Below are 27951 nucleotides of genomic sequence, written 5' to 3'. Positions count from 1 at the left end.
AAACGCTATTCGAAGCGCGACTTATCGCCATGACCGTTTTCAGTAATGGCGACCAGGATAGCTCGATTTTGCTGGCAAGATCAAGGTAAACAAATATAAATTAAAAAATTAGATCGGTTGATCGTCATAAAAAAATGTAAAGTTTGAAAAATACTAATTTGTTGAAATTAGTATATAAAATACATAAATGAAATAAAGTAAATAAAAACACTCAAATAATGTTTTAAATAAAAAAGAATAAAAACTAACAAAAAAATTAAAAAAAAGACATCTATAAATTTGAAAATCTCCTAAGGCTATAGCTTTTTTTAGGAAATTTAGCAAAATTTTATAAATTGATGTATTTTAATGCAAATTGGTTGAAATAAGTTTCTTTTCACTCAAATAATGCTTTAAATAAAAAAAGAATAAAAACTAAAAAAAAAACTAAAATAATTCTAAAAGTTTGAAAATTTCCTAAGGCTATGGCCTAGGCTTTTTTTGAGGAATTTTGGCAAAATTTTATAAATTGATTTATTTTAGTGCGAATTGGTTGAAATAAGTTTCTTTTCACTCAAAAAATGTATTAAATAACAAAAAGGATAAAAACTAATAAAAACATTAAACAATCTACAAATTTGCCAATCTCCTTAGGCTATAGCCTAGGCTTTTTTTGGGAAAATTAGCAAAATTTATGAATTGTTGTAATTTAATGCGAATTTGTTGAAATAAGTTTCTTTTCACTCAAATACTGCTTTAAATGAAAAAGGAATATAAAGTAATAAAAAAATTTAAAAAAAATCTACAAATTTGCCAATCTCCTTAGACTATTAGCATTAGCAATTGATGTTATTGATTTATAAATTGATGAATTATGATTACCTGAGTATTGATGGTATGGTGACGGTGAGAAATGAGAAAAAAGCCGGACGAGTTCGATTAACCGGATACAAAGGTTTTTATCTTTATGCTACTCGAAGCTGCTTCTAATTAGTGCTATCCGACTTCTAATATTCGATCCCGATTGTATTTTGCCCGGTGTATGACGCGGTGGGCAAAACATCTTCGTTAACCTATTTATCTTGTTACAATGTCAAACACACAAGAAAACAAAACGGACAAATCTGCGATACTGTTAACAGCATCCGTTGTTTGTATCACAGAAGTCAGCAGGATCCGGCGACGAGTTTTCTTGATGGTTCGTTGTTTTGAAACATCGTCACTGGTCTTAAAAAACTTGCCTTTCTCATCGACTTCATCAAAACAATTTAATATTTATTACTTATTATAATTTTCTTTGTGTGTTTATTTTGCAACCTTCTTTTCGTTCAATATATGAGAGAATGTAGTGTGTGTTAGTGTTTTTTTAAATGTTGTTTAGTTATCGTATTCGTTTAGTCGGGACGTACTCCAATGAATATTCAGATTTATTTCGTATTTAGTCTATTTCTCTTTACACGGTCAACCATTCAGATAATTAATAAGATGTCTTTCCTTCGAGCTTAAGAAACGGGTTTTTTTTCTGTGGCATGTTTACGCGAGCTAGGATGGAGTTACAGGAAGATATTTATTTCTTTTTAAGTTTTCTGTTTAATTTCACTTTTCCAGCAATGATGTATTGTGTTAGTACTATGTTTGAACCTTTGTTCGAAGTTTCATTTCGAGCCATGCACATTAGAGTAAATGAGAAGGATAATGTAATTTCACTGCTGCTACTTCTGCAGACAAATATGTTTATAGATTGTTTCCATACGAGATGAATAATATGTTTCGAGCGGGAAAAAGTGAACCCCTCGCATAACTCAATAACGACGTCTATCATAAAAATGCAAAATTGTTGAATTATTGACTAAGCCGAATGATGCACACACACACCGTTGCATACACTCCGTTGTTCTCTCTCTTTCTTTCTACTTCTCTTACATGATCCTTACACCTTACATGATCATTATTGTACGTTGAATATGTTGAAAAATGAAACTGTTTGAAACACTGGAAGCAACAATTGTAGCACAACGCACACATCGACATACAGCACATCAGGTAGCAACGGTACATAGACAAAGCACTGTCCATCGTGACAAATAGGAGATGCTCTATGAATGTGAGCATCCCCCACCCCTTCACCCTCCACCCTTCCCCGCCCCGGTACGATACCACTTATTTGAGAGCCGATGACATCTACTCGTGGCTCACCGTTCGCTGTTCAATATAGACCAGAATACACTATCAAGGCTCGCCTGACCTGCCAATATTAGTTTTGTTTCCTTCGTTATTTTTGTCGTAGGTTATCACAATGATTATTTTATATTCAGCAGCTTCTAGCTTTCCATCGTTAAATTCCACAAATTCACCGTTACACATCCACTGTCATACACCCAATGGCACGATACAATGTAAATATGATTTCGTTTTCTTCCCTTTCCCGGGCTTGGTGCTGCATTTCACCGCAGCAAACCGCAAACCTCCCACCTTGCTCGTCCATCTTGCGACGATATATGTATATGATTGTATATGTTTTTTTTTGTTTTAAAGTATATATGCATATGCGTATGTGTATATTATTAGTCGACTTTTACTAGATGTTCCTAACGTAGATCAATTTATTGTTTAGTTAGTTATACCCTGCCCGCACGTTTAACCGGCCCATTTCAATGGTTTGTAGTGTAAACGATTCTATAATTGAACTATACGCCTGATGCTAGGTGCTATGTTAGAAATAATCCGTCATTACTTTTCGTTCACTATGTGTAGGTTTGCGAATCGTGGAACGTATAGTTTGACTAAATTAAAATGATTTCCTGTTCGTGTTCCAATGGTATTGTATGAACAGTCTCTGTTTGTTTACTTGATTTTGTTCACCTAAATTGAACGAGATTCAAATCATACATACGGGGTACAATAAAAACAATAGAAAAGTTTGCTAGCTTATTGTGTGTTGAAGATTTTTTACTTATTGCACTGCATCTTAAATAGATTTTATGTGTAAGTAAAGATAAAGTATAAAAGCGGCAAAAGTAAACTATAAAAGCCTTAGTTGTTCGCAAACTTACTGAGGTGTGTAAAATTGAATAAGCAAAAGCAGTGTATCAACGCAACATCCTACAATAAATACACCACAGTGCACTTTATAAAAGTGTTTAACTGTACGATTGATTTGCTGGTTTTCCCCTTAACATGTTTCTTCCCTAGCAGTCTACCATTTAAAGTGATCAAATCAAACTGTTGTTCGAGGATGTTTCCAAATGCTGCCCAACGATTCATCATCTTATGTGTCTTAGTGTTAAAATTTTAGTGCTGCAAGCTATTAGCTAGAGCTGACATTACTCCCCCCTGGCACAAATGTTACTGGCACTGGTTTTATAAATAAAATTATTCAAAGGTCATCTTCCATTAGCTTATAACATAGTTACAAAACAAAACATAACAGATTTAACAAAATATGACCATTCGTTACCAACCGGCATCCGGATCCTGATGCTTACGTGAAGCGTAGAAACCTACAAACGAATAAAAAAAAAACACATCATCTCGATGACCTTATTATGAATGATTCATCTTATCCATTCTTCTACGCGCAAGATCTGACATCCCAACAGGGCCCAGGTTGGCTGCTTGTGGCGAGGATATCGCACGGAAAGTTGCGTGCACCGCTCCTTTTATGGCTTCTGTGTTTACATTTGTCGGTTTTGTGTCTTGCGATTCCACAATCATTGGCCGGTCGCCGCCAGCATGTTGGGTGCCGACCGTATTGTACATCATGCGCGGTCCACTACGCGACAACCAGGGATGCCGCAGGATTTGGGCGGCAGTTGGCCGCCTGGAAGGTACGATGTGTAGCATCTGCCGTAACAGATCCTTCACTTCATCCGATATCGTTGGCCATTTCTGCAAACACATACCGAAATTATAGTACGATGCAAGAAAGGATTGTATTGAAACATGCATTTTGCTGTAATTACTTACGCCCGTTTCTAAGTCCACCTTTCCGGAACCGATGCGCGCTAGAATCATGTCAGGTGAATCGTTCGGTGTGCTAGCGAACGGTGTCTTCCCATCGAGCATAATGTATAACAGTACGCCCAGTGACCAGATATCGCAGGCCAGATCGTAACCCTGTTTTTTCAACACTTCCGGCGCGACAAAGTTAGCCGTATAGCACGGCGTCATCAATAACCCATTATCGGCACGGAGCTGCTTCGCAAAACCAAGATCACACAGCTTCAACGATTCGGGCGTATGATTCACCGAAGCGTATAACAAGTTCGATGGTTTTAAATCCCGATGTACGACACCGTGCTCATGCAGATAGGCGACTGCCGACACGACTGTTCGCAGTACGGCACTCGCCTCCTGTTCTGGCATAAAGTGAATCGCTAGAATGCGATCCAGTAGCTCGCCTCCCTTTAGCAACTCCATCACCAGGTACACATAGCTTGCATCTTCGTGCACTCCGTACAACGTCACGATATTCGGGTGATTACCGTACCGAAGCAGTATCTCGACTTCCTCGCGACAGTCATGGTAGGATTTGTCAATAATCTAGGAAAAAAGGGGAGGGAAATAATTAAGCTATTGCCTTGCGTATTCGGAACCCATTGGAAATACCTTCACTGCGTAGTGCTTCTTTGTTGTGCGATGTTCACACATCCGGCAGATTGAGAACGTTCCACGGCCAAGCTCTTGCATTAAACTATATTCATCACCAAACGCGACCGGCTTAACGCCTGGTATTTCGTTCAAAAACGGTGACCTAGAAGCGGGCTGTTGTTGCATTATCATGTTGCTACCATTGGCAAAGTTTGGCTGTTCGTCCAGCAACCCCGGTGCAATGAAACTAAAGCCACGGAAGATTTCGTATGCACTTGCGCTGACCGGTCCGCCCGGTGAGTCTCTGTAAAGAGGTTTATTTATTTAATTAATATTTATCATACAGAAGAAAAACAATCGTTAATGAAAATGTGCCATACTTAGGAGATTTGTTCGTATACTCGGGATCAAAGTAGAAAGCATCGTCCCTCGAAACGGCAGGTATGAACGGTGGGCGAACTTTCTTCCGCTCGAATGCATCCCAGTCGACGTTGGCAAAAAACTCGTGCCGCTTGATGTCGTCGATCCCATTTGGGCCGGCACCAAGCCGGTTCTGGGGATTTCGCTTGAACAGGGCACGCAACAAACTTTGCGCCTCCGGACTCAAGTTTTCTGGCATGCCGAGTTTCGTTTTGAGGATCTGATTCATTGTGTCATTACGGTTGCTACCGTGGAATGGCAGATTTCCCGTCAGCATCTCGAACTGTACAATGAAGGAAGTTTTAAACATGAATAATTATGTAAAAAAAAGATATTGTTTATTTTAGCATTACCATCAGCACGCCGAAAGACCACCAATCCGCAGCGAACGTATGACCTTTGCGATTGACAACCTCCGGTGCCATGTACTCAACCGTACCACAGAAGCTGTACGTTTTCGAACCATCCAGCGGTTGTTTCGAGAGTCCGAAATCCGTTAAAGCTATATGACCATCCTGAAATGGAAGATACACATTTTTTTTTACATTACAAATTAAAGACCAATGTCTTTAGCAGCACCACCAAGCGCATCATTACACACCTGATCCAGAAGAATGTTTTCTGGTTTTAGATCGCGATAGATGATGCCAATACCGTGCAGGTGGTTTAGCGCCAAGGCCAATTCCGCCAGGTAAAACTTAACATCTTCCTCGGTGAACATCACTTCTTTGCTCAGGCGCGTAAATAAGTCACCGCCGCGTAAGAAGTCCAGTATAAGGTACAGCTTGCCGGGCGTCTGGAAGGCATAGTGTAGCTTAACGATAAATGCATGACCAACGTCTGCCAGAATGTTCCGTTCGTTCGTACTCCTCACGCGATCCTTAACCTTCAACGTTGCCTTCTTTAATACCTGCAATAAACGGTGGAAACACGTTTGCCCAAAAGTGTTTAGTTAATAAGTGGTTTTGTATATTTCAAAATTAAGCATAAACTTACTTTCATGGCATACAGCGTGCCAGCATCGATGCCGACAATCTTTCGCACCAGAAACACCTTCCCAAAGGATCCTTCGCCGAGCACCTTTAGCAGCTCGAACTGTGATGGATCCGCTTTTTCATGCCCTTCCCGTATGATATCCTTGATATCGATCTCGTGCTCGTCACTACTGTTACCTCCACCACCGGTACCGGCATACGTGGCATCGCCTCTTAACTGCGACAGATCACCCACACCGACACCATCGACACCACCGGTCATCTCGAGATCCATCGCTTCCACCGCTCCAACCACCAATCCTGCTTCGGGTGAATCGCGATGATGATAGCGATAGGTACCGTCAACACCAACCGCTCCATCTAACATCACTTCCTGCTGATCGTTTGCGGGATGCTGCGGTAGATAGGTAACCATTCCGGCCGCCGGTACCGGATGCTGTTGCCGGTTGTACTGATGCGGTTGAGGATGATGCTGATGTGGATGGTATTGATGTTGATGTGCTAGCACCGTCTGATGGTGTTGCTGCTGCTCCTGATGCTGGGCATGGCGGTGGTCATGTGCTGAGTGCTGCTCCGGATCGTAGCTATCGTCGATAACCATCTCTACATTGTCCTGCGACGATGACTGCAAAACAGAATAGAGCAAACATGCAATAAATGCCACGATGTAAAGATGTTGTAGGACTAATTCCATTGTATAATCGAATAGCGAGCAGAAAATGACCCAATTGGAGACTACAAATCACACAAAACTGTCACAATTGTGCGAAGAAAATGATGCAAATAAAAGACTAAGATGCAAAGAAAAAAAGCTACACTACACAATATGCGAAATTTATTTAATATGTTAAGAAAATTGAAATAATTTATTCTGTATTAACATTTAGCTTTGCATGCATATTCGTTGACATTAGAGAAACATTTAATTCACACAGTTTTTGCTGAATAAAAAATAATAAATACATAACTTAATCTGCTTCATTGTTTATATGGAATATGCACTGTATTTGTTACTTTCAGTAAATGGTTATGTTTTGCTAATAATAATTCCCGCAGCTACAAAAAAACATCAAACCGAAGTTGTGCTTTCGGATATACCAACATGGATGAGGTCAAAGTAAAACGAATGAAAAACAGTAGAAGCGATTTTTTTTTGTAACAAGCAAATCAACTCCGCCATCCTGTTTTGCTTGGACGAAACGCATGTTCAATTATGTTTAACTATGGTATATACACAGCATCCCAAGCCAACGGAAATACCCAACGTTCCACCGGTGCTGGAATGTGTTCCATTTCCTTCTTTCTACCCTTCCTTTTACAACCAACCAACCAAACAAATTGGTACCACGTGGGCCTAGCATCATAAAGCACTAGGCGTCTCCATTGAACGTTGTTAAAAAGCCTCGAGCCGTTTGGGCAGTGCGGCAGTTGCGAGTACGACAAACATTAATGCCACTCATTCCTTTGAGACTATAATAATATGCCTAATTTTAGGTATACGTAGGATGCAGAGGTTGGGTTATGACCTACTTTCTGCTTTAACTCTGCCAGTAGTTGTATTTGTTGTTTGATTTGAATTATTATTGTGTAAGCAAACTTGTAATAATTATTTTTAATTCTGATTAGTAAACAATAAAGTAATCAACAGCAGGTAATCAGTAATGAAGCAAAACATTATCAATATGGACACCAATACGACGCTATCATTAGTGTGTGTGTATTAATTTAATAACAGCCCGAGACACCTGAGCAAAACGGATAAATACAGATAAATTAATGTAATTTGATAATCACAAAGTATCGCCATCAACGTCAGATCATCGTCTCTTTCTCGTGAGACACGCACACAGCTATCAGCCAGCATAGCACAGCAAGCGCGCTAACAACAGGTGTTTATCCTTTGGCCAGAAGCCAGTGAAACGGATTTTTTTTGTTTTCCCCTTTCGCCATCATATTAAATAATTTGCTTTACACTCGTCAGCAGAAAGTGGTAGAAAGTGTTATTCGCACTATATTTTTTTGCTCTCACTTTCGGTTCCATTTTTCATACAAAACATACTTATCGGAAGCAAAAAATATATTAACTAAATCAATATAAAATACGCTCCATTTATACTTCCTCTTCCTTTGAACATTGAACCCTTTTACACACGCAACACACATAAGGGAAATCTGTGTTCATTGATTCCACCGAAGCAGTTGGAAGAAAGCTAACACTAAATCCGATTAGAAGCGGGCAAACTGACAGAAGGCGTAAAAATCAACCACAAATCGTATTACCTTAACAAAAAAAACGTAAGCTACACCCGCACATAAATCGACTGAGCAAAAGGATTTTAGACCATTTGAATGGAAAGTTGGTTTCAAAGCATATCTTCTTACAATTTTTTATTTTGACAGTCCATTTTTTTACGTACCATGAAAGGCTTCTTTAAACTTAACAGAAAAAAACAATCAAAGAAAATAACTGATAGAAACAGATCATGGAAAAAAATCTTTTGAAATTTCGAGCGAAGCAAAAAATAGGAAAAAGCATGCGAAGGAATGTATTTTTATAAATCTTTTATACTAGAAGTACCGGACGAGTTATTTTGACTTCCGTTTCGGTTCCATTCAACAACAAACATTTTTGTGGATAAACAATTCTTCCGTAGTGAGTGTACATATTGCCGTATTAATATCTTAGTACGAACTTTAAACGATATTCGTTTACTTTGTTTAAAAAAATAAACCAACAATTATGGTACTTTTAGTGCTAAAGGAAAATATCTTTTATTAAAAAAAAAATCAAGCGATAAACGAACATTTCTTGCACCAGTAACAGCAAAAAAGAATAGAAAACAAACATCATAATTGGATAAAAGATGATAAGCTACAAACAAACAAAAACCGATATCAAACTGCGTACCCTAACTTTAGTTAAAAATATCCCATTTATAAAGAAAAAAAAAAAGATTTTCCTTTTCTTTCAATTTTGCTACACAACATATCTTTTAAAAACAAATTGAAATATTGATTGAACGACCAGTTTGTCGAGGGAACTTCTTACCTTCCACCGTGTTTGATTTAAATTCAATTTAGAGCTTCAAACAAAATATGATGCTGTGTGGGAAAATGGCCATATACACACACACGAAAAAACCAACCCTGATATTATTACAATTTATTAGGAGCTTCAAACGAAACTCAAATCAAAACAAATCATTGTTCGAAAACATTTGTATATTTGTGTAAGGGGCACCAACACAACCTACATGCTACCCCCTATTAGCATGGGTTGAAGCTTCGATTGATCTCGCAGAGAGGACAAAGTTCGAGTAAACGAAGGAAACAGCAGTGTGCACAAAGGACATGCTTCATCAAATGGGGTACCGTTGTCTGTATGCTGTACCCAATCGCTTTCTAACGAGGAATGAACAGAAGAATATCGCATATTACTGGCACTACACACAGCAAGGTGCACGGGGTTTTGAAACTACTACCGAACCAGCGGCATGTGTTAGGAAATATTTATTTTTCAAACGAATGCACCAAATAAACGAACCTATTTTCTTTTCACATGGGTAAAGGCACACATAAGCATCGTCAACAAAATTGCGTATCAAAACACTTACAGTACGGTTGGCAATCAGAGCGTTTCGTGATCCTGCAAGATGGGTACAGTTCGTTTTTATGATGCATAAAGCTTGTCATCAACTGAACGTTTGATAATGATCGTTAGGTTCAGATCCTCTCCAAACGACCCTGCTACGACCCGGGCAGCTTGTGTCAATATAAAAATCAAGCCAATGGACTATTCTGATTTCTTGATACATATTGTACCATAACTCCTATTGAAAGGATGATTTATTTTCTATTTGAAATTGATTTTCTGCAACAGTTACAGTCGAGAGTACATTAATTTGCAAAAATATATTGCCATCAAAATTTAATTGGGGCGGCCCGGTGGTGCATGTGAAAAACGACGCCCGTCCACACGGCAGGGACCGGGTTCAAATCCCATCCGGACCGTCTCCCCGTAGCATGGACTGACTATCCTGCTACGTGGTAAAATTAGTCTTGATACGACCAGGCCGTTCTAACTGAGCAAAAAAAAAATTTAAATAATCGATTAACACATTTATACGAAGGGTGGCTCGATGGTGCAGATGGTAACGATGTCGGTTCTACACGGCAGGACTGGAACCAAATCCCATCCTGGGACCATTCCCTTGTAGCGAGGCTTGACTATCTAGCGACATGAAAAAATGTATTATACTTGTAAACCAGACAAGCGCAACATGACCTTAGTAGCCGTTACGAATCGTTACTCCAAGAAGCGAGATGTTTAAAGGTAAATAAAGGAATACACAGTGAAGGGCATGTTAAACATACCTATAAATAATAATTAAAAACACATTTAACACAAACCAAGTTCGCGCTACCCACTGATGTTTCGTTAAATGTCAAGGAACCTAAATGTGAACCTCATTTTGAATATTTCAATGTATGAGAAATGATGGCTATTTCAAGAGAAAAACAGCGACTTTTGAAGGCAAAAATTGTCAGCATTTTGATTTAAAAAAAAGCTAGAGAATTATCAAGAAAAAGTCTCCTCAAGTACTAGTAACATGTATTAAAAATTTCGAATGAAAAATTCAAATCAATCTGTATTCAGGTTTTCGAGGAAAAAATGCGAGGAATTCTGAAAATTTTTATTTTACTTTACTGTTTCAGTTATAGCATCGTGGTTTGTCGGTACATTAATAATAAATTTTTACCGAACATACTTCTGAAACTTTACGCTTAAAAAAGCAGCAAAAATAGGTTTTTATTAAATACATAAAAAACCACTTTGAGAAGTGAATAATCAATCATTGTCAAAAAAACATACTCTACATATTAAAAAATATAAAATACGGCTAAATACAATAATAATTAAACATAAATAAATAATAGAAAAATCCATAAAAATTTTAAAATTGATTTAAAGCTGAGTAAATAATAAGCATTAAATTTCATCGACATATTTTACCCTTTAACCAATAAAAGCTTTTAGAGATTAAAATAAGCTTTATTTCATCTTTTGCTTTAGTATCGCTTTCGAGCGAAAAGATCTTAACTGTTCGAAATTAAATGTACGCTACACTCCACACTATACTAATTTAATTCGTGTGCAATAAATCACATTTAAATTAAATATATACGCACCAGACACAAAGTTCATATGTACCAGGGAAAGGAACGATCGCACAACAAATCCCCTAATTCAATTTCCCCTAAGTAGGGTCACAGTGAAAACAACTTATCCGACAACAAGTCGAAATGCTAAAGAAAAATAATTACTTTCCTGTTTCGATCCACCTCACAACAGCGCTTGGAGCTGGCACTTCGGTGTTATTTACTGTTATCTTTACGTCAAATACGATACATCAATTGTCTGAACGGTTGTACCGTTTCCAGCAAAACTTTCCAAAACCTAGCGGCGGCTCTCATTCGGAAATGGAAATTTCAATCATTTTCAATCGAACCGGCACGTGGCATAAGCAAACAATTTCGCACTAAAATGATGCTGCTGACTAGCGAGAGCGTAAAGGGAAAGGCGAATGAAATGGCTAGCAAAATGCTTAAGACCGGTGTGGCAAGCTGCAATACTATGTAAATGTTTTTTTTTTTGTGTTTGACAATGATGGCATGACAACAACTTGCGATAATATTTTCATGCGATAGCAAGCTTTAAGCGATAATTGTTTCGAACCATTAAGGAAAGCTGAAATGTTGAAACCAATGGAAATGTTTTCAGACTAAAATTTACTGCTTCACGGACGATAATTATTTTATTTTACCTACTAACTAATGGATAAAACTACTTCAGTAAAGCGTTTATATAAAAAAATGCTGAGCTTTAAAGCATGGGAAATAAACGTTCCATTGCTTCTACATGAAAACTTTTCCCTAGCAGGATTTCGCACTAGCAGATTGGGTAGGCAGAACCGATAGAAACCATTCCAGCGGCGCAAAGCTAACTTTGTAAATCTGTTTCAGTTTATTCACTTCGGGAAAAGTCAAATTACTGGTATTCCCCGATATACGCCATACTCGATATACGCGATTTCGTTATACGCGATTTTTTCGAAACTGACATTTAACTTCGTTAACAAAGAAGCAAAATTACACAAAAAATCTTCAAAGCCTGGCGTAACGAGTTTCTATCTAGCAGTAACAACTACTTAACAGTTATATGGAAAGAACATTATTGGAAATAGAGCCAATATACGAAGATGAAAAAATGTTCAGTAATGTAAGTCAGAATATCCGCAAAGAGATGGGGATATACAAAGAAATCTATCATCAAACCAAGAATTCGATATACGCTAATATTCGAGATACGCGATTGCCTCCGGTCCGCATTGATAGCGTATATCGGGGAATACCTGTACTTCCTCTTCGGCGTACCATTTATCCGGGCGAATGACTTTGCTATTTTTGCTATTTTCATGCAATGTCGGATAGGCTACCCCAGTAGGAAAGCTGGTAAATAGCTTTTCCACGCAACCGCTGCAACATTGTTCCAGTGGACATCGAATCAGGCAAACAGTGTGGTGGTGGTGCTGGTGTAACGAAAATTATTTCATCGTACCTCGATCGGTAAAAGGCAGATGATTTTTTGTTTTTCGATATTTTTCCTTTCTTTTGTTCGAAGAATCATATTAACACCGAACATTGTTGCAGAGAAAAAAAAACATTTGATACTTTCTATTTTATTCTGTGATAAGAATGTTAAAAAAACGGAATGAGAATGATTTAAAAAAACATTTGTGGCTGATGTTATTTTCTTGGCCGTAACGACCTTACCTACTAACATAGGTCAGGGGGGGCTGTGTCGTATAATGATGATGACTTTCTAAGGGACTTATTCTTACTGCATAAAAAGCTAGAGAAATTAAGGCGTTTTGGTTACTAAGAGTAACAACGCATATAGGATTCGATCCACGGACGTTCGGTTTACTCGATCGAACATCGATCAACGAGACCATTAAACCGGTTTGAGTAACTACAGTTTTTATCTGAATACATTCAAATGCGTCATGGAATTCATTTGCAATGTCAGAAATGTAGGCAGATTATTAACGCCACTAACAAACAAAAGGAAACATTTTGTAGCGTGTATGTACTGAGAAACTTGATACATTTGCAAACGTTTAGTGTCAATTATATCAATTGACCCGATTATCGCTATAATACCTAATCATTATGCCAATAATAGGCAATATAGCTTAAAATGTCATGTTAAATGTACAGGTAGTCCCTGAGGACAACTATTATAGCGGACTACCGAGATCCCCAAAAATCCATGAATCGAATTCATAATTATAGAATTAACTTCCTGCTCTGCTCGTAATGTCATGCGCTTTTTAAAGTTGATATTTTACAGGAAAACATTACCAAAAATTGCAATGAAAAATATTTATTTGAATTAAATGACATTTTCAAACAATGTTTATCTTATTTGCATAACTTCAAATTAATTGTTTAATGCGTATTGACGCTTGCCGCTTTATACAAATAGGCAAACCATGGAGCTTGTGAATTTATTTAATTTTCCTAATAAAAGATTCGATCAGTTTGTTCTAAAAGAAAATTTACTTTAAACATACGGTAATTTTACACATCTTCATCTTCTTGGCTTAACGACCTCTTTAAGGACATGTCGGCCATTTTTACCAAGTAACCGGATAGTCAATCCTTGCTAGATGGGTACGGTCCAGATGAGATTTGATACCCGATTTGATTTGATACGGACTTTAGGCATCCAAAGTTCATATAGTATCACAAAATATTCCCCAAGTTGAAATTTAAAAACAATAAAATCTCTCTAATAATGATTTAAAATTAAAATATGTTAAAACATATGATGTACTTTAGAGCTGGCTGCTACTTCAAAAAAAAAACCCTTGACCTACAAGAGTACAGCTTTGCTGTTGCGTAAATGTCACATACGCAGAATTGAATTCCATCGCATGGTGCGCCTCAGTGCCCATTCATGTTTACTATCCTCTAAGGACCTTTTCGCTAAAGGATTCTTGTATCTTGAAAGTGCTAAAAGTGCGTCAAATATTTGCTGAAAGGGACAAGCAAGCAAAGCAAGCGTCAATGTATGCAACGAACTGAAATGTCGCCAGCGAGTGCAAACCATCGCACCGAAAGTGGTGATACCAACGATACAAAAGACTAAATGCCACGGGCAGGTAAATAATGGCTCCGACGTCCTCGGGGACTTGTAGATCTAATCACTTGATTTGTCTTGACGGTAAAGGTGTCTTTAACAGTGTGTTAGCAACCAGTTGCCGGAGGACAAAACTGGGAATAAGGAAGAAAAAGGAAACCTCTTTAGTTTCCTTTCACTTGTCTCATACACATCCGCCTGTCTTAGACATTACCTGAACAGGTAAGCACTTTCCTTAACTTTTCTGCCTTGCTAATGGGCACACATGTGTGGATACTGGGCTTTTCCATCAAAATTAGACATCGATTTAATTCATTTTGTTCATAAAAATCACTTCTCAGTCATACACAGTTCGCATCAAACATCAAACAATTTTCCATGTTTCTTACATGCAAAACATGTGCGCCATGTCCACACCACATTTTCAAGCTTTTTGTGCTTTTTGTGTGCGCAAATTAAATTCGAAAGAAAAATGCGAAAGCACTCGTCGGAACAAACCGGCCGCATTAGCTGCCGAAAATTATGCAAAACAAAAAAAAATGTTTCATCCTCCCAAAAAAAACCGCCCACAAGCAACACGACAAATGGTATGGGAAAAGTTTGCTCTACCACACCGGGGGTGGCTACAGCAAAATGCTAGGTGTACACAGCGATAAACCCTGTCAAGTATCATCATCCCGTACATTTGCATGCAGGATGGTTTCGTGTGTACCCGATTCTAAAGAATAGCCATTTTTCCACCTAAGCAACGAAAGGATGATAACGGTCGGAAAATGATGGTTTTCCATTCTACCGTGACCGACAGAAACGTCAAAGCTCTACGTTAACATTCAAGAAGTGTCATGATTCTTCCACGAAGATAAAGCGCTCGGCATTCCGAAAGCTTCAGAGCGTACACCGTTACGAAAATGGTTTGCCTTATGCGAGGACTTGGCACTTGAATGGATTGGTTTTGTGCGCGGTCAAAAGCATAGTGAATCGACTAACAGAGTGTCGTTAAATTCGTAACATATCGTCCCCAGGAGTACTGTTCTATTTCGCACGTTCACAAAGCAGCAAACACGAAACTTCCCAAAACCACAATTAGAACGTCGTCAAATCTATAACCCAAGATGTACGGTTATCGAAAAATTTACACCAAAAAACTGTGATTTCAAAACAAAAAAACAAACAAACACAAACATTATTTTTTGATAAACTGTGCAGCATGTTTTGTGCTTCAGGACCTGTCCCTACTTGTTCCTTTTTCTTCGAAAAGGTTTCTTTAACGAGAAGGTTTTTACACAACACAAAAAATGAGGGAAAATAAATATATTCATCTCAATAATAATAAAAAAGACCATCGAACAACTGAGATTTCACCTTGGGAAATGAAAACTTTCCTATTTTACTTCGGTTCACCACATTCGTATCGTTCATCCTTGTTGACTGTTCCTTTCGTTTGACCCTTAAATTGTTTCCAAAGTAAATCACATTCCACTAGAAAATGGTTTCAAATGGGATGATTGTTAAGGATACATAAAATGTTAGAACATTATAAAAATACTAGAGAAGCCTTATGCTAAAATGGATTCATGGAAACAAGATTGCAATAAGTTTCGGCTCATTTGTTTCGAGACAGATGTTGCAATTTTAAACAAATTGTTCATATTCATATAAAAATAGATTGAGCGCATTAGTGTGTTTTCACCTTTTTTGTTTTTGTTTCAAATTTGAAGCTTTGTTTTGAAAATTTTATGCAATCATTTTTATTCGAAGAATTGATCAACAACAATTTTTTCCCCCAAACTTTCATGCTTTCAATAATTCTAGTCTTTTTCAGACCTAGTACGAATCGAATAAATTAGTGATAGACTCGGCAAAAATGAAGCGTATACCGGTAAGAGCATTGCCAAACTTCAAGTATAAGCTGGACTACGTAGAATCACCGTTCTCCTATTCTTCAAATTATGAAGTTATGGATTATTCAAATAGTTAGGGTGCCCCGGTGGTATATGTGGTAAACGGCGCCGGTTCCACACGACAAGTATCAAATCTCATCCGGACCGTCTCCCCGTAGCAAGGATTGACTATCCGGCTACGTAATAAAAATAAGACTAGTAAGCCAGAAATGGCCGGTATAACCCGAAAGGTCTTTAAGTGTAGAAGAAGAAGTTATGGATCGGAGTAGTGATGGGTACTCTGAATCGGAAATATCTGGTTCCGATTCTGTGTTCGGAATTGGTTCTGATTCCGATTCCGTTTTCGGAATCGTTTCTGGCTCCGGAATCGATTCCGGATCCAATTCTGGAGTCCATTCCGTATCCGATCCTGAATCCGTTTCCGGAACCAATTCTGGAACCGATGACGCATCCAATTCCGGAACCGATTCCTGATCCGATTCTCGATCCGATTCCGGAACCGATGACGGATTAAATTCTGGAATCGATTTCAGAACCAATGACAAATTCGATTACGGGATCCAATTCCGTACCTACTATCCGTCAACTAATCGATTCCGGAAAATTTGGATCGCTCCAGAAGCGATTCCAACTAAAACAGCATTTTGCCCATCACTATATCGGAGCCAGCATTGTCGTGTTGGAAAATTATTGCCTCATGCCAAGTCTTATATTCTGACCACTTTTCCCTGCATCTCCGCATCTAACGAATTGACTGAATATAATACCGACCCACGTAATGGTTTAATCACTCATAATATATGACATCCTTCTGATCCCACCATATGCTGGTGGGATATAACAAAACATATAACATCTCTCTCCATAATGTACTTGCACCATTTCCTAAACGCTCGAAACTTGTAAACCAAATAATGTGTAACAAACAATAAAGCTTTGTATATTGGTTATTTTATTTAATAAACAAGCTCTAGGGCAATAATTGCATTAAACATAAACAGTGTACGATGAATACACCAAGACAATCATCCACACACCCAACGTTTATGTTCCCTTCCCATTGAGTGCCACCATCAAAAGCTACTAGGGTGTAATGAAACAATATACATTGACGCTAATTAACCCTCGCAACATCCTGCCCACATACTTCACCTGCCAACGAAGAACCATTTCCAACCGGTTGTCCCTATACAACCACGACAGTGGTCCGGTGGTCTTTTTTCGATCATCGCTTGTCAGCATAACTCTTCTGTTCGACATGATTAATCTGCTGGTTTTGGATCGACATTTCCCGGCCATAATAATAGTCTACGGTTCGCTAACGGACAGCATTCATTGAAAGTGAATAAATTCAACGAAAATACAATAGCAGCTAGAGCTAGATGGGAAATCTAATACCGCAGGATGCTGTCTTCCGATCCGGCTGCAACTAGACAGTACGATGTACCAGTCCGGCGAAAAAAATATATAATGTGTTTCAGGATAACTCAATCCACTGTTTTCGGATAATATATAAATATTACCGGAACAATTTGCAGCAGGCCTGATTCTGACAACTTTTATCATTGGTTTAGCATATAAATATCATAAAAATAATCAATAAACAATGACTTGTAATTAGTTTGATGGTAATTGGTTTCAATTGTTGCATGTCCTGATGTATATTTTTAAGAAATTTTATATTATATCAAACTTCACAGCAACTAACGAATTGTTACTTACTGCACAGAATTTTGCATCGCTTGTGCTGTTGATAAATCTATCCCATGTAATTTTAAGTATAAAAGAGACAGAAAGCAGCGCACAAACAACTTCCCGACTGTAGCCATCTGCGTGTCCAAGCGGCAAATGTAGGTCGACTGGAAAAATGCAACTGGAAATCATGATGATAGCTGTGCGAACCCTTCAGCTCCGTTATATAGCGTACGGTAACGCATTTCCCCTTTACGGTCCAACGAGAATGAGATGATTACACTCCCAAGGGCGTTCAATTACACATGGTTGGAATGGAAGCCATTCGCAACGTTACCGAGAGAATGTAGAAAATGTTTGCTGCCAATTAGCTATCGACAATTTTCCATTGGCACTTCATTACTATGGCCTGGAATCGTCGTTGGCATTCGATTGATGTTTCACTTACAGTTCAATTAAATTTGCTTGCTTTAGGACTTTGTAAAATACGATACAATAAGCAAAATTTCATGAACACACTTGTAGCAGTACACCGATCCGACACATATCCGGCACACAGCAAAAAAAAGTTGGTTGCGTCAATTAACCTTATCAGTTGGATAAAAATAACACTTATCGTACTCTTCGTAACCTAATCCCAAAAGACACACCTTCTTATCGTAATTACAACACATTTTATCAACAAAATGTTACGAAATCATCATCGGTTAGCATCATCGATCATTATTCGATAAGAAGATGGTTTAAAAAAAAGTTTGCTTCATGTTTGTTTCAAGAATTGGTGGTAAACATTATTTATTTATATTCTTAAAAAATACTAAATTAAGCATGAACGTTCTTGTTACATATGGTAGCATAAGATGAATGGTGCAAAAGGGATATTTGTGTGTGTGTTTTTTTAAATGTAAATATCATTTACTTACGTCTATTGCATCGAGTAGAACATATTTATTATATTGCATTTAGGTTCAATAGGACTTTGGACGTAGTAAAAATATTCATGCACTTTGCTAGAAGAAGGTTAAATAACATTAATTTAAACAAATATTACTATATTATACTGTTTTAAACATTTATTATTAGAATAAAAAAAATATCGTACTCAAAACTGGACATTAACAAATTTCTTTTAACATAATCAACCAAAAAAACTGGTTTATTCCATAAAGTTGCATAAAAACAGCTTAATATACTATTATACATATGCAACAAAATATATATGCTAGATAATTTGGTAAAAAAAATACTACATATAATTAAATAATACTTTCTATTATACATTTCTAATCGCATTGCAAGCAAACGAACTGATTTAAATGAGCATGATAGAAGTAATGAGGAATGTATGAAAATTCATAATGGAAAGAAATAGATCTAAAAAAATCATACTTCCTTAGGATCACACGATCGTTCATTCAAAGACATACATTTATGACACCGAAAGAGAAAAGGATTACATTCATTCCAAGATAATTCACATTCGTCGAATTCATCCCATTTATTATCGATTGGGCACAAGACAAATGGATACAAGATAATTACGTGACATGAAACATTTAGACATTTTTTTGCGAGACATTTTTTATAATAATGTTTTGAACTTGAACAACGAACAATTGTGGTTCGTTAAAGTGTGTATTTTAAAAACACAAATTACTGATAAACTGAAAAATATCTCGCAAAAGTATAAATCAAACGAAAAAAAAATGAAACAGTATTAGAAAATAGAAAGAGGAGACACAGTATTTCAAAAAATCTAGCAAAAAATCAGAAAGAATAGCACGGAAGTGTCACAACATATTGGCAGTTGGGTCATGTATTTCTTTTTCGTTGCTGTTTGGCTTTGAAAAAAAATTTACGTACAGAAACTATCCGGAGCCCTGAAATCGAGTTAGACACTCCGTGCGCTGTAAGAAGAAAAACAACACGGAAACAGAAAGTAGTGAACGACAGATGGAAGAAAGGTAAATGCGTTAAAACTGGATGGGTGATGGAGTGATAGAACGCAAGATATTAGAGGACATAAAAGAAAGTTGCGATACCAAAAGGAAATAAACGAGGTTTAACGAAACTGATAATCGTAATTGTTCACCGTACGAAATGCTAGTTAATGTGCTAATAATAGGTTAATACAATTATAAAAGAAATTACAACAGAAACGCAATGCGTCATTATCAGCAACATACTCAACGAACTCGTTTTCACAATGTTTTTATGTTTGGTTAGTATTAATATTTATATTAATTTTTTTTTAAATATTTTATCAAACTTTTAAATTTTGAATTATTTGTGTTACATACATCAAAACCTGATTTTAATTTAAACGTATACATTTGCTAATGTACATAATAAAATAGCATGAATAAATAAATAAATAAATAAATTACCATCAAAAACAGCGGTACAATAATGCTAAACTCTGCTATGTTTCAACAACCTTCAAGATAAAATATTTTTTGTACACTTGTTTTTTTTATAAGTAATGTGACTGCATATTAATGTGATGATTTTAAAACACAAGAATAATGCAATAATTCTTAAAATACTTTGAAATACAATGCTTCCCACATGGAAATATACGCTAAACAAAACAACAAATATCGAAAGTCCTGTTAAACTGTTTAAGGTGAATGAATGTAAATTCAGAGTTGAATTTTGAAGCTGTGAAAAAAAACGAACAGAATGAAAACATATTGCACCTCAATATTTACTCAATACTGTGTTATGTTTTGTGTTGGTTTTGTGCTAAATGTTCCGTTTTTTGTCAGTTCTTCTTAATATTTTTACTAAAGCTGAATTAATATTTACTTAGCATCGAGGTGCAGCTCTCTGCCTTTATCGCGTTTTCTTTTCCTTTGAAGTTGGTTAAGAAACGATTGTTTTTATTTAGACTACTTTTTGATGTACTCCAACAACGCTGATAACCATGCAGAAGAATCTAGTGCACGTGGATAACACGTTTATATTTGGAACATAAGAGGAAAGGGTAACACTGCCATCGACACTGCCGGAAGTACCATTTACCCAACAAGTCTACATCTTTCAGCGGGCCAACGAATTCGTTCGCAACCGTCATGGGTTAATGAAAAAACAGCTGCAAGAAGCATTTGTGACAATATTGGATTGATAGTCTGATCCGGGTTTTATACCCTTACATTCTTTGCATGATGGGATAAACCAACAAGCATTAAGTAACAGCCGGCTGACATGAATTGTTACGGTCCATGATGACGTGAGCCATCTGGATAAGAAAAGAACATTTTGCTCAAATTCTTGCTAACCAAGGTGCTATAGAAGATATGTCCATTTATCAGGCGATTATCTAACTGATACCATATTCTGTAAAGTAAGTAAAAATAACTCTTCATAATAGTAAAACTATAAATAAGAAGCTATCCAGAAATAATACATTGGAAAATAATGTTAAAATGAAGAAACTGAGATCTTCGTTCGACATAGCCAATCGATTACTCCACCCAATGACGTCGTTTTAAGTCCAATGCTAAATTAAAGCGACAACATCAAAAGTGTTTGAGTTAGTACCTGCAATTAGCTTTCATAGAAGGGTCAAAATACAAAAGCATGGTGAAACGTCGGTTTTCTGGGAGACTAATCGGGACTTGACCCTTTGATATGGATAGTTTGAACTTAAGCGTATTGTATCATTTATTACTGAAGGTTTTAGCTTTAGGCACCGTCATCAGTATATCAGTGAATTTGTCAAAACGTTTTTAGAACTGTCATATCCATCTTGTAGTAATCGACTTACCACTGTTTATTCAAAAGCATCAATTGATGTATCTCTTTCTTCAAAAGTATTATTTGATCCTTCAGTTACAAGATTTGTACAAAAAAGGTGGTCTTTTGCGAAAGCGAAAATTTCTTCTCGTTTTGGTTTTAATTCTATTTTACGATTCCTTTTAATCTTACGATTTCCTTCCTATAGAGTTCTCTTTTTAATTATCAGTTTTCTTTTTATTTTATGATCGGTTTCGCTCGTATTCGTGGTTCGGATGCTTAACAACTTACTAATGATTAAATAAGACCAATCATTCGAAGGAAAAATGTCCTAACGTAGTAAATGATTCAGCAGTCGGCAAAGAGATTATACTTTGCCCTAATGGTTGAATGATGCAAACCATCAATAATGTGTTCTACCGGCCATCGATTATTTTATGAAGTATTTCAAAATCAATTATGACAAGGAATTTTCAATCGTGATTGAATTCTTTTCTCATTATCATAGAAGAATTTATCTCCAGATATGCGTGAGCGAGCTCAATCATAACTGAAACTTCACTCTGGTTCGGTTTGTTTTTTTTTTTATCTCACGATTTATCTTGAGAGATAATCGATTTTTGTTAAATCATTTGACAAAACGTAAAACGAACCAAAACCAAAAAAATCAGCCCCTGCAGGCACGCAATAATCCTCAGTAGATATCATGTTTGAGCGCGATTACTCTAAATCTCGTGCCAAAAATTAATCCATGGGACAAATCATTCAAATCTCGACCCATTTTATATTTTCCCAAAGCGGAAACTAAATCAAGAGTGGCACCAAATCAAGGATCGGTCCATCTTAACTACATAGAAGAAGTGGAATAAAAAACATACAAAAATTTACCGGACTTTGTGTCAATGTGACAGGATTGCGGCCATTAACGTTAACGAAGTGGTTAATTAATGCAACAACATTTTACCGGACCGTAATTTGTTGTTGTCCCTTTTTACACAAACGCACGCAACCTTAAACACAAATACGCACATACACGGAGACACTCGAAATCTCTTGAATCGTCTGTTGCAGCGTGGTGCTACAGTCACTGTGGCATCCTTGTGGCACACACTCTAACCATCGACTGACAACCTTGGGGCGCTCACGAAGGGCGCATACGGTTCGCGTGTTCATGCGATCCTATTTAATATTCATACACAAAGCACATCCCACCAAAAAGACACTCCTTAGTGAAGGGAGAGGTAAACGTCAACCACCAAGAAACCCAGACGTATGGGACGGTTTATGGCGCAGCATGGCGAAGGGAGTGATAATATCCTTTTTTGCTTCGTCGCACGTCATTGCATATAAATCCACTTATTACGTTTGCTGTTTGGTTAGATTAAAAATCGCTACAAATATATGTTTTCCATGACACAACCCAGTTTCAATGTGATGTGTTCATTCTTTTTGGGGGGAACACCTCCTTAAACCGGTCGATTACCGGTTGAAGATAAGAGTCGTCTGTAGAGAAGGATCACATGCGTAACTTTTGATATTAAATCTGTGCGTTAGGATTGGAGTTACATGAGGTTAAAAGTTAATTGCAATTTACAAATATTTTGGTTACGCTTTTGTATGAGTGTGAATATGTATTTAATTTTAAACATTTTATATACAGTGGAACCCCGATTATTAGAGCTCATCGGGACTTGGCCCCAGCCGGATAAGCGAATATCATGTATAATAGGCACCACCCTTTTTACTGATAAATATTAGTGTTTAGGGTGTAACGGGTTGACTTTTTTGTCTAAAGCAAGATTAACTTTTTCTTAAATGCACTTTGCAGAACAAATCTATTCTGTTTGTTCGAACTGGAGCAAATAGTATCAATAGCCTTTTGAGTCTTTTATTTCTCGCTATTATTAGTTTTGCAGTTAATATGTCACTTCGCCTTTGGAACCAAAGTGGGTAAAGAGACTAGGTGGGCTTATAGCTTTGACGCGGTAGACATATTGAAAACCAATTAGAAGTTTGTGGGTTCGATTGTGATACATATATTTTCACTCACACACATAGCACATCCCAAAGGATTCGCTCACATACATTGACAAAAAATCGAACCCATAAACGTCAAATTTTAATTCATTTTTCTACAGCGCAGCTGTCAAATCGTTAGGGATAAGCCCACCTGATATCTATACCCACTTTGTTTGGAACTGTCATTTCCGAGCTGCACGGATAATGGGACAGCCGGATAAAAGATACCCGGATAATCAGAGCTTCACTGTATATAGAATTGACAGAAATATGAAAAAATTCAAAACAAAATAACTGATGAGCGAACATCACCCTTACTAAAGCATCTATGAAAACCATTTCAATAACGTCAAAGACGACAACGGGACTTTCGTACGAAACATAGGTACTCCATATCAATTGAAATATGAATATGAATATGAAATGGTAACTATGAAAAATGAAAACTGTGGAAAAAACAGAAGTAACCTAGTTGAAACCGCGAAGAAATCTGTAGAAAGCTCCAATGTTTTACTCGAAAAAGCTATTACAAAAATGTGTGATCATTCATTGAAAAATTGTGCGAAATCATGTGAAAATATGGCACAAAATATGAGAAAAATTACAGGAAATCCTTGGGAAAAATTCATTTTAAAACAATTTTTTTTAATCGGAAGTTGAATCCGAAAATGAATCAGGGAATTGACTCTCAAATTTGTTTGTGTCGAATCTGATTTTTCAACTCCGGAGCCGGATTAGATTCATGGTTCCATTCCGGAATTCCCATCACTAGCTCAAACGTACTTTAATACACTCGTCTGAAACATTTTAGGCAGCATAAATATTTTGATAAAAAAAAAAACAAAAGATGTATGGTGCATCCTGCCATGAATCAAGCTGGTGGAGTTTTTGAAAACCTGGTTAACCTTCCATCCGAAACCTCTAAACACAATATCGTCGCGTCCGTGTTTGATACGTGGCAATGCTCGCTACCACGGCTTCATTATACGCCAAACCTGATTTGATACCGGTGTCATGATAACAAAAATATCGCTAAAAGTAGCAAACTGCGTAACAGTTTCGTCTTCCTTCCACAGCTTGCACACCTTGCTTCTGCATCCGAGCAAGGCAGTTATTATGTAAATTTTTCGTACAGTATGAAATTCATCACCAACACAATGCATGCTTTAAAATTTTCCTTTCAAGCCAAAGCAGCAAACATATTCCAATGAAAAAGCGTTAATCGTTTCGATTCGATTAGCAACAGCCATATTTTACCTAAGCTTTAATCAGGTATGTTACTAAAATAAATCACATACACATTTAATAGTTAGCAAAACTTTCAGGATGTCACTGAGCGATCCCGGACAAGATCAACTCGTATTATGATAAAGTTTTAACCGCACGCTACATTTTCTACACTTGGCAATGTATGAGATATTTTTATCACATTGCCTCAAGCGTACTTAACGATAACAACGTGTTTCTTTCATCCTGCTATCGTTGGTGGCTTTAACAATATTACAAAACAACAGACAAGTGAAGAGCGAAGTTTAAATGATTAGGCACGAACTTACTGCCCGGTGGCTTAAGGGCCGGATATCACAATCATTGGCAGTTAGCCCGAGAGGGTGCAGCTAACTGGAATACACTTTTATGATAGTTATCACTAGCCATCGTCGGTCTAAGATAATAAACAAGAAAAGTTAAGCCACAAGGTTAGGAAAGATTACTCCGGTGATGGAAAATTCCAATGGGATGCAAGTGCTCTTTACGTTGTACATAGACAATACTTTTTTTCCGTATATCCTAGAGATACGTAAAATATCTTTCAGCGGAGTCTCTTTACGACATGTATGCAAATATTCATGTTTTTTTTTTCTTCCCTTGTAAAGACATTAAATATCCTTGTGTTGGTGCAAACAACCTGCAGTAAACCAAAGTATATCGTAAAGCGATGACCTGATGGCTTCTGACGCATCGCTCTTACAGTTCGTTACAGACTTCCCTCAGATCATGGGCAAAGGCCATTTAGTAGCAAGTTACATCGATGGTAGCATGACAGCGTACCCGACGGTTGTACGCGGCTGATATCAATCTAATCCACCAATGTAAAGTCACTTTGAACTGCTAACGAAGCACGCCCAAACCAGCATACGATAGAGTTTGTTTTTTTCAATTGGCCAAGACCCTATTCACTATGTTCGGACGCACTTTAGGCAGAGAAAAGCTTGACTCAATTACACGCAACTGGGAAACAACTGACGCTCACACTGAGAGATCTTTCACTTAGAGCCACATACTAACGATCGGAACGTTTTCCACTTGATAGCTTGAATGGATCCACAAGATAAACAGAGCAACTTCCACACAATCAATTGCTTCTTCAAGAAACTTCAGAGAAATAAGTAGCAAAGCATATCTTAACTTTCTTCCACCAATAACCACCAATTCTGTCTCAAGCAAATTGCAATTAGACTGTCGGTTTTCATTAACAGCACGGTTTCATCATGCTGAACATACTCCATTGGGTCAAGGGTCGGGCCTATGGGCCTCACACCTCACAGCCTAAGGCAATTTGGAGGAACTGACACTCTGCACCACGAATCGATTCGAAAATTTCGTTGATACTGATGTGCCACGCCGAATAAATGAAAGGGCGTATAATTGCTAATAATGCGCCACAATTACCACGGCGTAGATAAAGGCAACATAAACAAGGCAAGTTAGATGGGTATTGCAATCGATCGTTTAAGAGTGGAAAATTGAAATTAAATAACCGTTGGCAAGCAATAAGATGGAACGGAACAAGGAATATGGCGAAAAGTTTACCACCATTGTGAGGTATTGAATTAAGGCTTTAAGGGATTTGTGTACCAGTTTTAGTGAAATACAGTCTTTAGCAGGGCTGTTTAAAGAGTAATCATTACTGATTGTAGTATTTTTAGAAAGTCCTATGGTGCCGACGATAGTCACGGATGGAATCTGATCTAGACTGGTCTCCATCAAGACTAAGAAGCCATTCTATGACAGGCATCAATCAACCAATTGAATCTGAATTATTTCTTACCCTAATTAACAAAGATATATTATTAGACTCCGAGGTACAGTATTAAATCGGACAACGAAGATTCAGGAATTCCGAAACTCTTCGGGGGTATGTGTAATAAACGACGCTCGTTCCACACGACAGAATCGAGTTTAAAATCTCATCCGGACCGTCCTTTCGTAGCAAGAACGGGCTATCCGACTACGAGGTAAAAATAAGTCTAGTAAGCCAAAAATGGCCGGCGTGACATTTAAGGTCGTTAAGCCAAGAAGAAGAATACAGTAGAACGTCAATTATCCGTGGTACTCGGGACCGGATTGATGCCGGTTAATCGATTTACACGAATGATAGTCGCTTGTCGTATGTCGTAAGTATTTCGAATCGTTTATACTTTAATATTAAAGAGTCGACTTCCTTATTTGCACCAAAAATATGAAGAAAACTTAAAACAAAACTATCGTACATATTTAGTTAGAACTAATTATCAATCAATTTTTTTATGTTTTGCCAGATTTTTATGCTATAAACTAATTGAGCTTACTATATTCTTTTCGAAAAAAAAAATCATACACACACAATAATAAATGTAACTAATTTAAGTGCTTGTTATGCTAAGTAAAACCTCGTGCAAAACTCGTCTACAGGCCATTATTGTGTATCCGTACAAATTCCATCTGCGAGCGCGCGCTCGTGTGTCAAAGTATTCTAATCAACTCAACAGATAAACTAATTTACGTCACGAGAAAACGAAATGAACAAATGGAGATGAAAGCCAGAAGAAAGCTCGTGTCCGTTCGAACGTGACTTTTACCGTAAAGCAATATAATGTAGGCAATAACTCTACTATCCGCATCATGTAAGGGTGCGAACAGACAGTTCCACATCACTGCCGTCATAGCCTTTTTGCCTTACAGATCTCCTAAACGAATCGTTTCATAAGTGCTTTTGCAAGAGAAGCCACCACCGTCACGGGGGAGAAACAAAACGGGAAAAATGTTGCTCGAGTTATTGGAACGTGTCCATTTTTCATCCCATCCTGTGCCATGGACTAGCAATCCTGCAGGATCGTCCCTTTTCCACAGGCATCTCATCCTGCCAGACGAGCTCTTATGTGTCTCTAACGTGCCGGGACCGGTGGAAAACTGGTGACTAAAATCTGCAGACGGACGGAAATATCTAACAGTTAATTTTGATTGATTTTCACGATTCCGTAACCGTGGGACACTAACTGTGAATAGCAGAATGTGTGTCGATGAACATCAAAACAGCATAGGTCATGGTTTGCAATCGTTTCGTAGACTGGATCATGGAGGATTTCGTCCATTCAAAGAGCAAAACTTTTTATTTAAAGATGCGAATAGCAACTCACTTTGGGGAATTAAA

The 27951-nt window shown here is 37.3% G+C and overlaps 1 protein-coding gene across 3 annotated transcripts in view; it reads right to left on the bottom strand.

The window, feature by feature from the left end:
* Positions 1–1250: 1250 nt before the first annotated feature.
* LOC125764128 (ribosomal protein S6 kinase 2 beta-like) overlaps positions 1251–27951 on the bottom strand; it is a 30793-nt gene continuing 4092 nt past the window's right edge. The window contains exons 2-9 of one of the 3 annotated variants that reach the window (XM_049428025.1): positions 19647–19690; positions 5986–6609; positions 5591–5899; positions 5343–5504; positions 4950–5272; positions 4588–4873; positions 3946–4521; positions 1251–3867 (exon numbers count right to left, since the gene is read on the bottom strand). In XM_049428025.1, the coding sequence (XP_049283982.1) occupies positions 3523–3867; positions 3946–4521; positions 4588–4873; positions 4950–5272; positions 5343–5504; positions 5591–5899; positions 5986–6609; positions 19647–19690 (2669 nt within the window). In that variant the 3' untranslated portion in view covers positions 1251–3522. Of the gene's footprint in view, positions 3868–3945; positions 4522–4587; positions 4874–4949; positions 5273–5342; positions 5505–5590; positions 5900–5985; positions 6610–18706; positions 19627–19646; positions 19691–27951 lie in introns of those variants that run through there. The other 2 variants (XM_049428027.1, XM_049428026.1) reach the window with 2 other exon arrangements.

The sequence above is a fragment of the Anopheles funestus genome, chromosome 2RL (assembly GCF_943734845.2).
Source record: "Anopheles funestus chromosome 2RL, idAnoFuneDA-416_04, whole genome shotgun sequence".
Classification (NCBI taxonomy): domain Eukaryota; kingdom Metazoa; phylum Arthropoda; class Insecta; order Diptera; family Culicidae; genus Anopheles; species Anopheles funestus.
Note: the sequence above shows the minus strand (reverse complement) of the source record. Positions and strands in the feature narration are given on the sequence as shown.